Source organism: Haliotis rufescens, unplaced genomic scaffold, assembly GCF_023055435.1.
Source record: "Haliotis rufescens isolate VD_foot unplaced genomic scaffold, xgHalRufe1.0.p SCAF_2, whole genome shotgun sequence".
Taxonomy (NCBI): Eukaryota; Metazoa; Mollusca; class Gastropoda; order Lepetellida; family Haliotidae; genus Haliotis; species Haliotis rufescens.
In genome coordinates this window covers 65,847,120-65,863,567 of record NW_025963890.1, presented here as the reverse complement: position 1 = coordinate 65,863,567, position 16,448 = coordinate 65,847,120, and the positions used below count along the sequence as shown (strand labels likewise).

At 39.3% G+C, this 16,448-nt stretch overlaps 1 protein-coding gene across 11 annotated transcripts in view; it reads left to right on the top strand.

Annotated features, from left to right (window-relative positions):
- Nucleotides 1-14,877, top strand: part of LOC124134537 (probable 3',5'-cyclic phosphodiesterase pde-5) — a 113,576-nt gene extending 98,699 nt beyond the window's left edge. For 8 of the 11 annotated variants that reach the window (XM_048400404.1, XM_048400405.1, XM_048400402.1 and 5 more), the window contains 4 exons: nt 6,875-6,986; nt 10,071-10,151; nt 10,877-10,965; nt 11,646-14,877. In XM_048400404.1, the coding sequence (XP_048256361.1) occupies nt 6,875-6,986; nt 10,071-10,151; nt 10,877-10,965; nt 11,646-11,703 (340 nt within the window). In that variant the 3' untranslated portion in view covers nt 11,704-14,877. Of the gene's footprint in view, nt 1-5,252; nt 5,365-6,874; nt 6,987-10,070; nt 10,152-10,876; nt 10,966-11,645 lie in introns of all 11 variants that reach the window. The other 3 variants (XM_048400409.1, XM_048400406.1, XM_048400403.1) reach the window with 1 other exon arrangement.
- Nucleotides 14,878-16,448: the final 1,571 nt, after the last annotated feature.

The following is a 16,448-nucleotide window of genomic DNA, read 5'->3' as shown; positions in this document are numbered from 1 at the left end:
AGATGAAATCTGTGTGTGCTAATGCTATGTTTTTATGTATTTTCTGATAAAAATGTCCACTCTAGAGTAAAGATCATCAATGTAAGGCAACTACTGCAAGAGTAGCTGATTTTACATTAGTGTTTTACAAATAGTCTTTGAATGGCATTTAGAAGTGATACACATAAGGAAGAAAAATTATTGATGTTAACTTCTCTATTATGAGGAACACAACGTTTCAGAGTGTATACTTGCTCCTTCATCAGGTGAATGAATGCTATGAGGCAGAGGACATATATATGTTCCTGTAAGCTAGAACAACAAAAGTAATGAAATAACAAAGGGAGGAACTTAACAAGGGAAGCCATCAGTTCATTGCTGCTGATAGAAGATTTGCAATGGACAAATGGAAGCCAACACACGACAGTTAGTTAATGAATAGTTGATAGCGATGGACAATTGGAAGCCAGGACTTAAATTATCAATGACTGGCAATGGGCAATGAGCAAATGATAGGTTATAGCAATGGCAATGGACAAATGGAAGCCAGAAGGATAATTTGTTTCATAAATAGTTAATTTGATGGAAATCCATATTTTTTTAGTGATGGTAAAGAAAGAAATTAGCAAAACTGGCTTCCATTGGCGTATAATGTAGGAGATAACGCTACAAAGATATTGCATTGCAATGCTTTGCAACCCTTTGTGACATCATTGGTTACCATGACATCGCAATCAAATGACATCGCTATTGTCCTCGCCACGTGAAATAAAATCACGAAATACTGTGATGATTAGACCATTTTCTTTTCTTGTTTTTTTAACAATGCATATTGATCGTTAACTTTTGCCTTCCCAATACTTCTTTCACAGCTTTTATTAGACAGATATTAGATGTTCTGTTGTCATTGATAATTTTCTCTACTCATTCACTATTGTCACTTAACATTGGTCATGGTATTTCATTAAATATTAAATATGGATGCCATCGCCGATGTTATTTCCTCACCCTCAACTGCTACTCAAGATGGATCAGGATCGGGAACGCCTAAGGCTCCTGCGATCAAGCCAAGAAGTCCCTGGCCAAGATGCCGCAAGGTGGACAGCCGCTGGATAAACATCTCCTGTCTACTACCATGGCCGTACGACCTTCTGAGGGAGCGCCCAGCTTGTCACTAACTGACCAGAGAGCTAGATGCCATTCAGCTATATTTCACCAAGAATACATAGCTGGCACGTTCACCGCACGGTAATCAGGACTGTCGCGAGGGAAGCCAATCTACCAGCCAATTATCCACCTACCACATGGACCAGACAAACACCGTCTCTGCAGAGCACAGTTCCAGTACAGGAGTCAATCCACCAGCCCTTACCTGGTCGTCACAGTCTCAGTACGGTACCTGCACAGACCCGACAGGCGCCAAGTCATCGTCCGTTACCAGATCGTCACGATCACCACACGGTTACCCTAGAGGTTCTTCTGAAGCCAAGCCTCTTGGACATCTCAGAAGCATTCAGATTTGGCTATCCTGAACACCCAGGATAAAGACTGTAGAGAAGACAATGAAACCAAGCAGACTGTTTGAGAACTGTTTCATATGGATTAGAGTCTCACACTCCACAGGGCGGGTCGGGTAGCCTAGTGGTTAAAGCGTTCGCTCCACATTCCGAAGACCCGGGTTCGATTCCCGGCATGGGTACAATCTGTGAAGCCCATTTCTGGTGTCCCCCACTGTGATATAGCTGGAATATTGCTAAAAGCGGCGTAAAACCATACTCACTCACTCACTCACTCACTCACTCACTCACTCACTCACTCACTCACTCACTCACTCACTCACTCTCCACGGGCCTAAATCATTGTGGTCCCTTTCGGACCTTGACACGTGTGAAAATCACATGGTTCCTTTGATTGATCTGGCCGCCATACGCCAGGTCACCCCCAAAGATTCTATCTGACCCCACAGACTAAGAGGAAGTTGAAGATAATTTTGATGGATCTGATTATTCTCTGTCGGGAGATTTTGATCCTCATTTCTCTACCTCGGAGCAGATTGGACAGCTGTATCATTAATACCTTTGATACATCCGAAGTTGGAGGAATTTGACTTCCCTCAAATACCAGAGTATACTGGATCTCAGACCCCATTCACCTCTTAGAGTACATCATTCTCTTCAATGGCCAAGCTATGCTCACAAGATCATTGACCTTGCGTCAGAGAATTTATGGAGGCTGAGACACGATTATCATCTCCCCTTTACGTCGCTGAAGAAGAAACAATATCAGACACATGACTGTACCTCTACCAGATTCTCAAGTTTTGGATGAGAGTCTCCAAACTCAAGATTTGACCTACCTTCAGCTAGGTTTAAAGATTTGGATGATTTGGTTTGTGACCAGTATCTGACACGTCACCACGCTACCGGAATCCTTTGAAGAAATTTCAGCAGACACAACAAGACCCATCAGGAATGATTCTTTTCAACAATCTCTACATCCTATCGACCTGGCATTAACTATGGACCACGATTTAAGACTGCCGACTGTCAACATAACGCCAACTTGGGGGACATCTCTTGTCATGCACCTAGAACTGGAAGCAGATCAAGTCCAATGGCTAGATCCTGAACGTTGTATCAAAATGGTACAAGCTTTACTTCCACCACTATCCTCTATTTGTAATCCTGCCAGAAGGCCAAAGATTCCATCTGGAATGAGCCAAGCTATAAACTGCAAACATTGTCATTGAGGTTTTTCTAGACACCTTGTCCACATGACCAAAGAGGTTAACCCCTTGAGCAAACTGTCATGGCAGTGATGTCATCTGTGGGATGACTCTATGCCCTGCTACATCACAGATGATTTTACATTTCTTGCACCAGAGAAGAATTCCCCAGACATGAGAATGATAATAGCAGGCAAGATCCTGAGCAAGTCTTTTCTAGCACCGCCACGCCAGTTCCAGATGGAATCAATACAGAAGTGGCTTTCAACTCTGGGAAAGGCAGACAGTGAGGTTCATGAGCATATCTCCATGTTTTGCCGTCAATGGAAGGAGATATGAATTTCAGGTTCTTCCATTCGGGATATCTATAGTACCTTGGATATTCACCAGACTCACGGTTTCGTCTGCAACTAGTCCATCTTCATGTCTACCTAGACGGTTTGGGGGCACCGAATCAAGACAGGTCACAGTTACAACAGGATCTTCCTGGCCAACTTATCTGGGTTTGGTGGTATATCCAACGAAGTCAGAGACCATCACCAGACATTATTAGTGTACACATAGGGCCAGATCCATGCTACATCTTTGATGTCTTACCCCCCTGCAGTATCATTAAGCAAAGACCTTGAAGATGTTGCTCACAGTACCATCTCGTCCCATACGACCACTCTGTTGGTATATGTCTCTTTTCAGGAGCCTAATATGGACAATATCAGGATTCAAGGTCTTTGGAACACTTCCGAAAAGAACCTTAACATAAACTGCCTAGAAATTAAGGCAATATTCTATGCTCTCGGGAGAAGCGTCACAATGAAGTGTCATCATAACCGGAAGTGACGTCCTGGACCAGAGTTAGCCGGAAAAGGCGTCACAAAACCAGAAAGAACACTTAAAACCGGAATTGACATCACAATTTGAAGGGAAATAAGGAATGTCAGAACCAGAAATAACAACATATAGCAACAATACCTGGAAGTGACGTCACACCCGGAAGTATAATAGACCGAAAGTGACGTCACAAAATTAGAAAAGATAATATGTATGAGAGATAGGTTTAGAACATCTATGATTGCATAATAACAAATAGTTGGTAGTTCTAGTGAAGATACTACATATTTGTGTTTTGCACATGAAGTGATTTGATAGTTGGTTTTTCACCTTCAGGATTGGAAACAACTATTAGGGGATGAAATCACAAGAATATTATACCACTATCCGCTACACTGGGAGCACACCAGAGCCAGAACCCGCCTATCTCTCTGGTATATTCTGGCAATGATGTGATAGAGCGTTGTTTGGTTGTTTGTTGTTTAATGCTGCACTCAGCAATATTCCAGCTACAAGATTGCAGTCTTTCAATAATTGAGTCTGGACCAGACAATCCAGTGATTGATATTATGAGCATCGATCCACGCAATTGGAATACGATGACATGCACAAACCAAGTCATTGAGCCTGGCCCCCCGATACCGTTAGTCGCCAAGCAAGCATGGGTTGCTGAAGACCTATTCCATTCCTGAACTTCATTGGTTGTAATAGAGGAAGAGGATTCGCAAGAATTATATGAACAATAGACATCATTGTTTATAATTCTAAGGCAACTACCTCTATTAGTTCAGAAGTACTCCCACCCTCCTCCCCAATCTTCTGTCTCTACGATGATAAGCCTTTGGGAAAGAGGTGAGGTTTTCCTGCCTTGACAAGCCAGAGAGCTAGACGATGGGCGGTCCTATTGTCTTGACAACTAGTTATGTGTGGTTGACAGTGTTCTGTTGAAAATTCTAAAGATTAGTTTTCAGTGATTGCAGCCGAAATACAGGATTTATGGCAAGGATGTAATAGAGGTAGTATTCTTAGAATTATAAACAATGATGTCTGTTGTTCTCATGATTATGGGTTCGATTCCTGGTTTGCCCCAATTATGTTTCTAGGTATGTCAGCACCATAAACAAGATTGTGGGTTTCTCCAAAGTGGGAAACCTCTGAGACCTGCATTACTTTGGGCTTTCCTTGTACATTTAGCTGATATGCCATGATATAACTGGAATACTGTTCAAAGCGGCATCAAAACCGAACTCACTCACTTACTCACTCATTTCGTTCACTGTAGGTTAGATCATGGTGCAGAAGTTTCATTACAGAATATGTGATCATAAATCATTTCTTCTTCACCTTTTTCAAAGACGCTTATGTCAAGGATACAATCTCTTAACAATATACACAGTGTTTCTGCAGTTAATTGCATCAGTTAGTTCCCTGGAGTTTCGGCTGGAATGTTGCAGTAGCCCAGTGGCTTTCATTTGAGGAATCGTACCTCTTAATGAGCATATGAAAGTCAAAATAGGTCAATCAGATGCTTGTGAATGTCACTTTCATGGTCATTTGACTGGAATATGATTCAATCAGAAAGCAGTATGTTATATAAATTTCACATTTAAGAAAAACAATTTAATACGACAAAGGTATTCGTTTTCCAGAGTCACTTGTTGTTAATGACATTCAAAGACATCTGTTCAATTATAATTTTCAATTTTCCCTGACATGCTAGGCGGGTGTTACGTGACATTGCCATGACATCGTGTGACCTTTGTGCAATGACAAAGCCATGGGACGTGCAGGCGGAAACGGTCAAGGTCATTTATGAGGAGTTTTATGCACAGGTGACTTCTACAGAGTGTGAGGCTGTCTTGCCTGTTTCAGCTGAATGTAATCGGCCTATGTATGCATGGCAGATACATTAGCATAGCTTACCGGCAGTCCTGTAAAAACTGTTATAAGGAGTATTTGTGCATGAGTTTTTGCTTTAGTTTATTGTATTGTGCACTTTGTTTTGATTCTTTTATCACTGCATTTCTGGATTTGCTAGTTATTTATATATTTCTTCTTTGGGTAGTGTTTTTATGACTTTTTCTAATTACATTGAAAATCAACATTTCAAAATATTTATGAACTTGATGATGGCATATGCACACCATTTTTCTTTAAGTACGTGTATCCACACGTGTATTTTTATGTTTATTTAATGTTAATTTTATTTTCTAAATTTTCTTTCCAACATATTTTGACCCACCTATTAGTGTTTATTTTACTTCATTACTTTTAGAAGTGTTTAATGTTCTTTGGATGAATCCCAATCTTTTTCTGGGGTTTGCTTCAATGACATTCATGAGGTTTTGCCAATTATTTTTCATCACCTGTGTTTGCCTGTTATTGTGAGTTCTTCTGTAGATGAAATAAAACTGTCTGACTTAGTTGTAAGCAATGGAGGATTGTACTGTGTCTGGGACATCAGATTTATTCCAATGAAAATAATTTTGTAAAAAATATGAAAAATGAATCAATGATTTTTAAATATTTCTTTGCTAACATAATTATGATCTTAATGAGATATTTATGCAATCATCATTATTTCAAGGGTTTGTGTACACTATGTTCTGACATCACCAATGAATACATACAGCAGCGAGTTCATTGGCAGATTTGATCAGACCAATGAACGCTCAGCTTATATCGGAAAAACAGCAATATTGTGGCATTTCCTCTACACAGTGCTTCGGGCCGGTTGGGTAGCCTACTTGTTAAAGCGTTCACTCGTCACGCCATGATATTGCTGGAATATTGCTAAAAGCGATGTAAAACCATACTCGCTCACTACACAGTGCCTCAAAGTCATTTATGGAGTAGGACCCTTTCTATATTTCTGGAATTACTGAAAATTAACACTACACAACTGCTATGCATATATTAGTACAATGTATATCCTGTTGATAGGTGAATGCAGTGTACACCTACCTGTTGATGATTGTTTTATAATGCCTCTTTTCTATTGGAATAAGTATGGTGCAAAGCCTTAATTCAACTTTTTTTTCAGATATGCTATTGTTAACACTCAGACTTGTCACTACATACTCTTCACATTTTATGAAAATGATTAAAATGCTTCAAAAATAAAATGATAAAATTGCTGTTAGGTAGGTATAATTATGCCTATGTTTTCCAGCAAATTTATCTGGAAACCTTTTGATTTGTATTACTGGTGGAAACAAGGCCTTGGAGTAAGGTTGTATGTCACTGAATCAGTACAGAGTAAGGTATGTAGAGACAAGTCTGTTATTTTAGTGCTTACTTTGTGGCTAGTGTGATTATGTGGACATCTCTCTCAATCTGCAGACATATGCTAATGACTGTTTCCATGACCGCATGTGACCTTTGTGCCATGTATAAGCCCTGGGACACGCAGCTTAACCTCGTTTATGTCATTATGGAAGAGTTTTGGCAGCAGGTAGGAATCCTTATACTGGAATTAGTCGATATATTAGTTCTACTAAACCAGCACTAACATCCTAACAGCCCATGTGACTCGCACTCTCCATTCCAGACATCACTCCCATCATAAACAAACTTTCTAGGGGGGTCCTGAACTCCCATGAGAAACAGACTTACTGAGGAGGTCTTACGCTCCCTTGTGAAACAGACTTACTGAGGAGGTCTTACTTTCCCTTGAGAAACAGACTTACTGAGGAGTTCTTACGCTCCCTTGAGAAACAGACTTACTGAGGAGGTCTTACGCTCCCTTGTGAAACAGACTTACTGAGGAGGTCTTACTCTCCCTTGAGAAACAGACTTACTGAGGAGGTCTTACGCTCCCTTCAGAAACAGACTTACTGAGGAGGTCTTACTCTCCCTTGAGAAACAGACTTACTGAGGAGGTCTTACGCTCCCATGAGAAACAGACTTACTAATAAGGTCTTACTCTCCCATGAGAAACAGACTTACTGAGGAGGTCTTACTCTTCCATGAGAAAAAGACTTACTGAGGAGGTCTTACTCTCCCTTGAGAAACAGACTTACTGAGGAGGTCTTACGCTCCCTTCAGAAACAGACTTACTGAGGAGGTCTTACACTCCCTTGTGAAACAGACTTACTGTGGAGGTCTTACGCTCCCTTGAGAAACAGACTTACTGAGGAGTTCTTACTCTCCCTTCACAAACAGACTTACTGAGGTCTTACGCTCCCATGAGAAAACAGACTTACTAATGAGGTCTTACTCTCCCATGAGAAACAGACTTACTGAGGAGGTCTTACTCATCCATGAGAAACACACTTACTGAGGAGGTCTTACACTTCCTTCAGAAACAGACTTACTGAGGAGGTCTTACGCTCCCTTGTGAAACAGACTTACTGAGGAGGTCTTACTCTCCCTTCAGAAACAGACTTACTGAGAAGGTCGTACACTTCCTTCGGAAACAGACTTACTGAGGAGGTCTTACGCTCCCTTGTGAAACAGACTTACTGAGGAGGTCTTACGCTCCCTTGTGAAACAGACTTACTGAGGAGGTCCTACTCTCCCTTCAGAAACAGACTTACTGAGAAGGTCTTACACTTCCTTCGGAAACAGACTTACTGAGGAGGTCTTACGCTCCCTTGTGAAACAGACTTACTGAGGAGGTCTTACTCTCCCTTCAGAAACAGACTTACTAATGAGGTCTTACTCTCCCATGAGAAACAGACTTACTGAGGAGGTCTTACTCATCCATGAGAAACAGACTTACTGAGGAGGTCTTACGCTCCCTTGTGAAACAGACTTACTGAGGACATCGTATGCTCCCATGAGAAACAGACTTACTGAGGAGATCTAATGGCCCCTAATGGGCAAGGTGGTGCACTCACATGACAACTTGGCCTACTGGGGACAGTCCTGTACTCCCATGAGAAACAACAATACCCTTGGAGAATATGTTACAAATGTTCCTACAAAATAGGAGTCAAAAGATTATGTAGGTGATAACCTTAATTTTGTTATGGAATTTGATGAAACTCTAGTTTGGTCTTGGGTCACCCCTGTACGGTCAAGGTCACATATGTCAAATTATGGAACATTGTTCAAATTTCATGATGTTTCAGATTAATTCATGGGAAATCAAAGCATTTTCCAATGACTTATCATTGACTCCCAATAATTAACTCAATACTTGTCATATTTCATGGCTGTGTTCAAATTTTGAGGTCAGTTTGAAGGTCATATCCTCATCAATGACCTGTACAAGCGCTTGTAACTTGTTATTAAGGTAGCTAGATTCATGGGAGTTTCTGTTTCAACATGGTACTGCAATGGCGATGGGAGATGTGTTTTCACGAAGTGGAAGTAATGCTATTAAACAGGAAGGGCTCGTAACTTTGTTATTAATGTTGCTAGAGTAGTTGGAGTTTCTGTTCAAAGTTCTACTGCATTGTGAGAGGTTGGCCGAGTCAACATGGTTCATGATGCATGTTTCTGATGAGAAAGTTTGAGAGCATTCGGTATGGGGTTGGGTAGGCTTCGGCATTTGCATGTGATTCAAACACTTTTCTAATTCCAAAAATATATTCATTATTTATCCATTATTTTCAGTATGGCTAACCTTTGGGGACATTGTATATTTTGTAATATACTTACAAATATTGCTGTGATAGTACTGCAACAGTTGGCACAATGTAGATTCCATACAATCATGTAGAATGTACTAGAAGTTGTTACAGAAGTAGCTAAATATTTAATGTAAAGTTGTGAATGAATTCTGAATAGATACCTACACGGCTCTTAAAACAATGTGTATTTTGTAGAAGAATGAATGATATTAAAGTAATTATTTTGTTCATCTATTGGTATCTTTAATATTAATATTACAACTTGTCATAGTTAAATTGTCATCGGCCCATAGAGAATGCATCAATGAGACAATGCAATGCATCAATAGTTCAATGAATCATCACATCCAATTTTCAGTGCAAGCAGAGATCCACCATCCTTCAATCTAGTCATTTAGTCAAGGGGAATTGTTTAATATGGTATCTTGTTTGAATATGGTCACTTCTGACCAGTTATTGCCTTCTATTTTCTTGGATTTCTTTCTTTGATGTTTTCTAATAATTTCTCTCTATCTCTCTTTCATCTTCTGGGTGTCCTCTTTGTCATCATTCCTACAGTAGGACCATATTTATGTGTTAATACTGTCACAGAACATTTTCCAAGTTGTCCTGGATAAATGCTGGATATGTAGGTAGATATTCATTGTATAAATGAACAATTTAATGCCTAAAACATATGCTTACACTTGAATAACTAGTATAAACTTTCTAGTAACAGTTATTGTAAGATTCTGTATTGGTTAATGTCATTTAATTATTTGTGTCTCAGATAACTTAATATAAAGAAAAGTGTTGTACATTCTATTACAGAAACTAATAGTTATTACATTCACTCCTCATATTTTTCAAGTGATGAAATATCTTAAAATGTTATCAGAAATTATTATTAGTAACACTTATGCAGGTGAGGCAGAGTGTCCTGGTCTTTGAATATAGTAACATTGACCTTGACCTTGTAGGGAGATGAGGAGAAGGAACAGGGCATGACCCCCATGGCAATGATGGATCGGGACAAGAAACATGAACTACCACAGCTGGAGGTGAGTTCAAATTTGTAGCCATGACAGCAATATTTCAGCCATATTGTGTAGCAGGAGAAGAGTGGGTTAAAATTTATGGCCATGTCAGTAATATGTCAGCCATATTTTGACAGGAGAAGAGTGGGTTAAAATTTATGGCCATGTCAGCAATATTTCAGCATTAGTGTGTCAGGAGGAGAGTGAGTTCAAATTTATGGCCATGTCAGCAATATTTTGGCCTTAATGTGACAGGAAGAGATTGAGTTCAAATTTATGGCCATGTCAGCAATATTTTGGCCTTATTGTGACATGGTATTTAAACTCTTGTTGAAGGAGGATGGTCTACCAGGGTCAGAAATATAATGCTTTATAAGAAATTCTTTGGTTGTGCAACACTACCTGAGGACTATTGATATGTGTTAGTCAAACAGATGAGAGGTACTTTGTTGCTAGTTAGTGCACCAAGATTTGAATATTGAGAGAATATATTCTGTTCGACTTTTGTGTGAGTGGCTGGTGCTACCACTAGGACAGAACATGATTTACCCTTTTTTAGACACCTGGTGTCATCATTTCTTTCAGTGACCCATTCTTATAATTTTCATCAATATTTTGCCTTTTATGCCCTATGGAATCTGTTTCTGCAGAAAATTGAGACTGATTATTCTCTGGCTCTGACATTTTGAATTAACATACTCTTACATCATATCCAGATCTAATCTGAGTACATGACCTTTTACTTCTAGGTGGGCTTCATTGTTGGCATATGTCTGCCCTGTTATGAGTTGCTGGCCCAGATTCTTCCTGCGACTACACCAATGGTCGAAGGAATAAGGTGAGACTCTTGGGTTTTTAAAAAAAACTGTAGCAATAGTTTGCTAATAATAATGTAATCATTATATTTATTTTTTTTATTTGACACTTATTTGTCCTGAGTGAGTGAGTGAGTGAATATGGTTTTACACCGCTTTTAGCAATATTCCAGCAATATCAGGGCGGGGGACACCACAAATGGGCTTCACACATTGTACCCATGTCGGGAATCGAACCCGGGTTTTCGGCATGACGAGCGAGCCCTTTAACCACCAGGCTACCCGACCGCCCCTATTTAATAATGTAATCATTATATTTTTTTATTTATTTGTCCTGAGTGAGTGAGTGAGTGAATATGGTTTTACACCGCTTTTAGCAATATTCCAGCAATATCAAGGCGGGGGACACCACAAATGGGCTTCACACATTGTACCCATGTCGGGAATCGAACCCGGGTCTTCGGCGTGACGAGCGAGCCCTTTAACCACCAGGCTACCCGACCGCCCCTATTTCATCCATATATCTTATCCTTATTTGCTTGATAACAGTGTTAGAACCTACACTGAGACGTAGCTCCTGATTGTAATAATAAGTTCTTCATCCATATATCTTAACCTTATTTGGTGCATCTTGCTTTGAATGAACGAAATATTTGTTATAAATATTACATGATAGATCTAACATTTAACATTCCCTTCCCAGAGCAAACTTATCCAAATGGCAGGAAATGGCTGAGGAAGCCAAGGAAGAAAGCAAGTGAGAGAAAGTGTTGCCTTAAGAAACTAAGTCAAAAGAAAAAAGTGCTGACTAAGGGCAAAAGAGAAGCTTTTCAAGTGGAAATGACAAATGAAGATAATGCCTTTGGGATGCATTAAAGGACATGGCTATCTTCCTGGAACTGGCCCCCATGATGTCAGGTGGTATGGACACAGCTGCTGTGAAGACATGTATGTGCCTGACTCCATTGTAACACTGAAGTCTGGACTGAGTGCACAGGGGACATGGAGCTGGTTCAGTCGGAGCATGTCGGAACAATACAGTTTACTGTGAATCATTGTGAGAAGACTTTTGATTTGCTCAGTGAATGGAGTTCACCTTGGACTCCAAAACATGGGACATAGGAAGGTCTCAAGTGGATATATATTGGTATGGTTCATTACCATGCAAGATATTTACAGTGTGCAAAAAGGACATCAAAATGTTATTGTGGATACATGGGTATCTTACTTGTTGGAATGTTGGAATTGTCAGGTAGACGCTATGACTTAAATACCTCAGAGGCATGATATATTCCTGAGGAATATTAGGATGATGATACCATCCAATTTGCATAACAATGTATCCTTCTTTATCTTCATTATATTTGCTGGCACAAATATATATATACATCATCATGTTCCTATGTACTATACCTCCTTTATCAAGTGGATCACCTTTAAAGCTAACTGGGGGAGCAATGTGCCTCTTGTATGTATTAGAGGTTGAACAGTCAGCTTAGATCACAGTGCCACCTGGATGACAGCAAGGGAGCTATCCTTTATCAAGTGGATCACCTCCAAGGCGAACTGGGGGAGCAATGTGCCTCTTGTATGTATAAGCAACGTTAGAAATTGGCACTAGTCCTATAGTCCTTGCCAAACTGCCCAATAGTTATTATAAGGACCAGTAGAAATTTTCCCTTATAAGGCTTTTACTATTTGTTTTCATTTATATAAGGACTAGTGGATTTTTGTTAGTTTTTATCAGTGATAAGGCAATTAAAGCAATGCATACAGGACAGTCAGCTAAGGTCTCTGTGTCACCTGTCTGGAGGTGATAGCAATGGATATAAATGTGTGTGGAATGCAATGTGGAACCTGAGCTTTTCTTGTAATAAATGATGATTGAGAGGACTGGGACATGAACGTAGTTGCCAGAACAAAATATTCCTTTTATCCTGACACAGTACTGTCCCATGTCCTCTGTCTTTGAGCACAGCCAAATACTTCAAAACAGTTTTTCCTTAACCTATATGCTTGGTGTAAGAGGCGACTAATGGGATAGACTGGTCAGGCTCGCTGACTTTGTTGATGCATGTCATCGTTTCCCAATTGAATTGTGTGGATCGATGCTTATGAAGTCAATCACTGGATTGTCTGGTCCAGACTCGATTGTTTAAAGACCTCTGTCTTATAGCTGGAATAGTGCTGACTGCGGCGTTAAACTACAAACAAACAAACAAACAAATCCTTTACCTCTCAAGGCCCACAAGCTTCTTGGCCTGTGTAATACTTTAGTACGTACAGCTCAAGCAGCACTGCTGTATTGGTGCATTGGTAAGAGGACAATTATGGAGGAGGTAATTGTGACCCAGATGTACAACCTGCAATGGACCAGAGCCTTTGGCTGTGTTCTTGTTAACGGAATGGAGGTGATAAAATGTGTTCTGATAACATGACATGACAAAGTTTTGTGTTTCACTGAAATTTGTTTGTTTTTTTATGAATATGCTGTATGCTGACACAAAGAGAATGAGGAGGTGACTGCATTTATTCTGTAAAAGTCACACATGGATGTATCCAGCAAATGTTCTCACGACTGTGAGTGAATGTTACGATGTTGTCTAATGCCTGCCTCTGTCAGCAATGTCGCTGCCATGTGATGGTTGACATGTAAATAATCATGTTAAAAGATCCACACTGTTGGGGTAGGATGGAAACTGCCCAGGTCACACATTGTTGCCAACCAATCCTTATTTCTTACCACAAACCACGCCAGAAACCTATGATTGAGGGTTCGATTCCTAGTTTGCCCCAATTATAATTCTAGGGTTGTCAACACCATACCCGTGCTTGTGGGTTTCACCAAAGTGGTAAACGTCTCAGACCTGCATCACTTCAGCCGTTCCTCCTACTCTACCCTAACATGCCCTGGAAAACTGTTCAAACCCAACTCACTCACTCTTACTACGAGCAATGGGTACTGAGGACTTGTTCTATGGAATCCTCACTTGGGATACTAGGGATCCACCGATGTTCAGTTTGTAGTTTCGTTGGAAGTGTAACATGAAATTTTGTGTCGACTTTGATTTGTCATTAGATACTTGGGATCTTACCACCGATGTTCAGTTTGTAGTTTCGTTGGAAGTGTAACATGAAATTTTGTGTCGACTTTGATTTGTCATCATTAGTCATATCAGTGGAATTTGATTGACTTGCGATGTTAACGGAGGACATTTCTATTAGACAGAGTTTTTAAGTTCACAGCAGTGGTAAAGTGTTTAAGGAAAACTATTGAACTGTTAAACATCATGTTCATTATCACTCAAGATCACTCTGGCTTTTGTCCAAAAATATTTGTTTGTTATTGACTTCTAAACTATGACAATGAAATACCAGATTCAATTCAGAAATTAACTCCAATTCTTCCTTGTAGTATTTCATTTGAAGCTTTGAATGATATGTTGATTGGACAGTGTAGAGACTATTGCTGACAGGTAGAGAGAGGCTTGTTTGTCTCATTTGGTGTATCACAATCCGTTATATTTTAAAGTAATTAGTTTTTGAATAACTGGTCTTTAACATGTGAATCCAAGGGTACAATTGTTGCACATGTGTGACTCCTGGGGGCTGGTAAGGAAAACTTGAATAATAATACCCTGATATGTGAGGATGGATCACCACCATGTGCTTCATTATAATGATGTACATATTCCTGGTATATGTATTTATTACATACATACTTTGTGTTTGTGATTGCGTAAAGTGTTCAACTGTGTTGTGATTTGAGAATGGTATTCCTTGGTATGGGACAGACATCGAAGTACTTCTATGTCTCAATTGACTGTTGAGATCACCGGTTTGTATTAATGAAACTCCATGTCATTGATGTCCGATGTATGTATATCTTACAGCTGCCTGCAGTGATTGGACAAAAATAAACAATTTCAATATGATTTTGTATGTTTTCAGCGGTATTTTGTGTGAGTGAGCATGAGTTAGAGTGCTTTGGGCCTACATAGCAGGCCTATCATGGGGTGGGGGGACACTGAACATGGTCTTCACACATTTTACCTATTTGTGTAATCAGGGACACTGGGGTAGGTTTTGAACTTCGGTTGACCAAAGTTGCCCATGATTTAGACAGATTTAGAAATGTTTGAGTTAGGAGATAAACATTATGTAAGTTCAATAATAAACCGCCTCTGTAGTCTGGTGGTAGAGCGTCCGCACGGAGAGTGGAAGGTCTGGCGTTCGATCCCCGGATTTGTCATACCAAATGATGTTAAAATATGGTACTTGTTGTAACCCTGTTTGGTGCAAAATTCAAACAATCCAATTTCAATGGCAATATAAAATACAGTGGCATTGGTAATAGCATTAAAGTCAGAGATAATAATATCCACCTAGCAGCAACAGTGGTCAAGCTTCCAAAATAGAACTAGGTTGGATATCCAGGGTTAAAGATGATCTTCACACAACCGCTGGTCTTGATGTAATGTGAGATGAGAGTGATGCATGCACTTGCCCACTTATATAGTTCAACGACCTTCTAGAAAGTTCCATACGAGTAGCATGCTGTTCTAGAAGATTCTAGATTACCCTTGACCCCAACAGCATCAAAATATGGTAATTTCAACACCACTGCTGACATTAGATTGTAATACATTACTGGCTACTAATTATTGTTAAAACAATGTTATGAGCTTCTACTGAATCTTAACAGAAATAATATTATATAATTACAACATTGCTTCACAATACATGACACTGCCATATAACACTCGTGAAATTGAAGGTGGGTGACATTTTAATATTTGAAAATTAGAAAATGTGAAGTTTGTTTCTAAACCATATCGAAAATGAATGTCACTTTTTGTTAATTTGTCCACCTTATAGCCATTTTAGGCAAAGTTAAACAATCTAAATGGTACATCTTTCCATATATTCTGAAGTTTAATACACTACTGATGCAAGACTCTATTATCAATATGAATACAGCAAAGTACTTGTCTTAGGCCAAAGCTTTAAGAACACAAATAATCCAACTTTGATAATAAGCAATTGTTAAAACTGCTTTTGTTAAAAAAATAAAGAAATGTGTTGTACTAAATTTTATTTCGTTTTTACAAAAAGGCCCGTGTCCTTAAAGTACTGAATAAAGTGAGAGATACCACTTGTGCAGCCTTGTTAAAGATGTATGGAGATAAATGTGTATCTTATCATTCACCTTAAGGAAAGTATGGGCGTGTGCAAATTCACAACGTCAAACCAGTCTACCCAATCTACCAAAACATATTCCGTTGGAAGTAATTGGCAAACCAGTGATGAAAATGATATTATTATATCATTATAACTACATGGGTGGAGCACAGAAAACCAATGATAAAAATGATATTATGTCATTATAACTATATGAATGGAGCTCTGAAAACCAGTGATAAAAATGATATTATGTCATTATAACTATATGAATGGAGCTCTGAAAACCAGTGATAAAAATGATATTATGTCATTATAACTATAT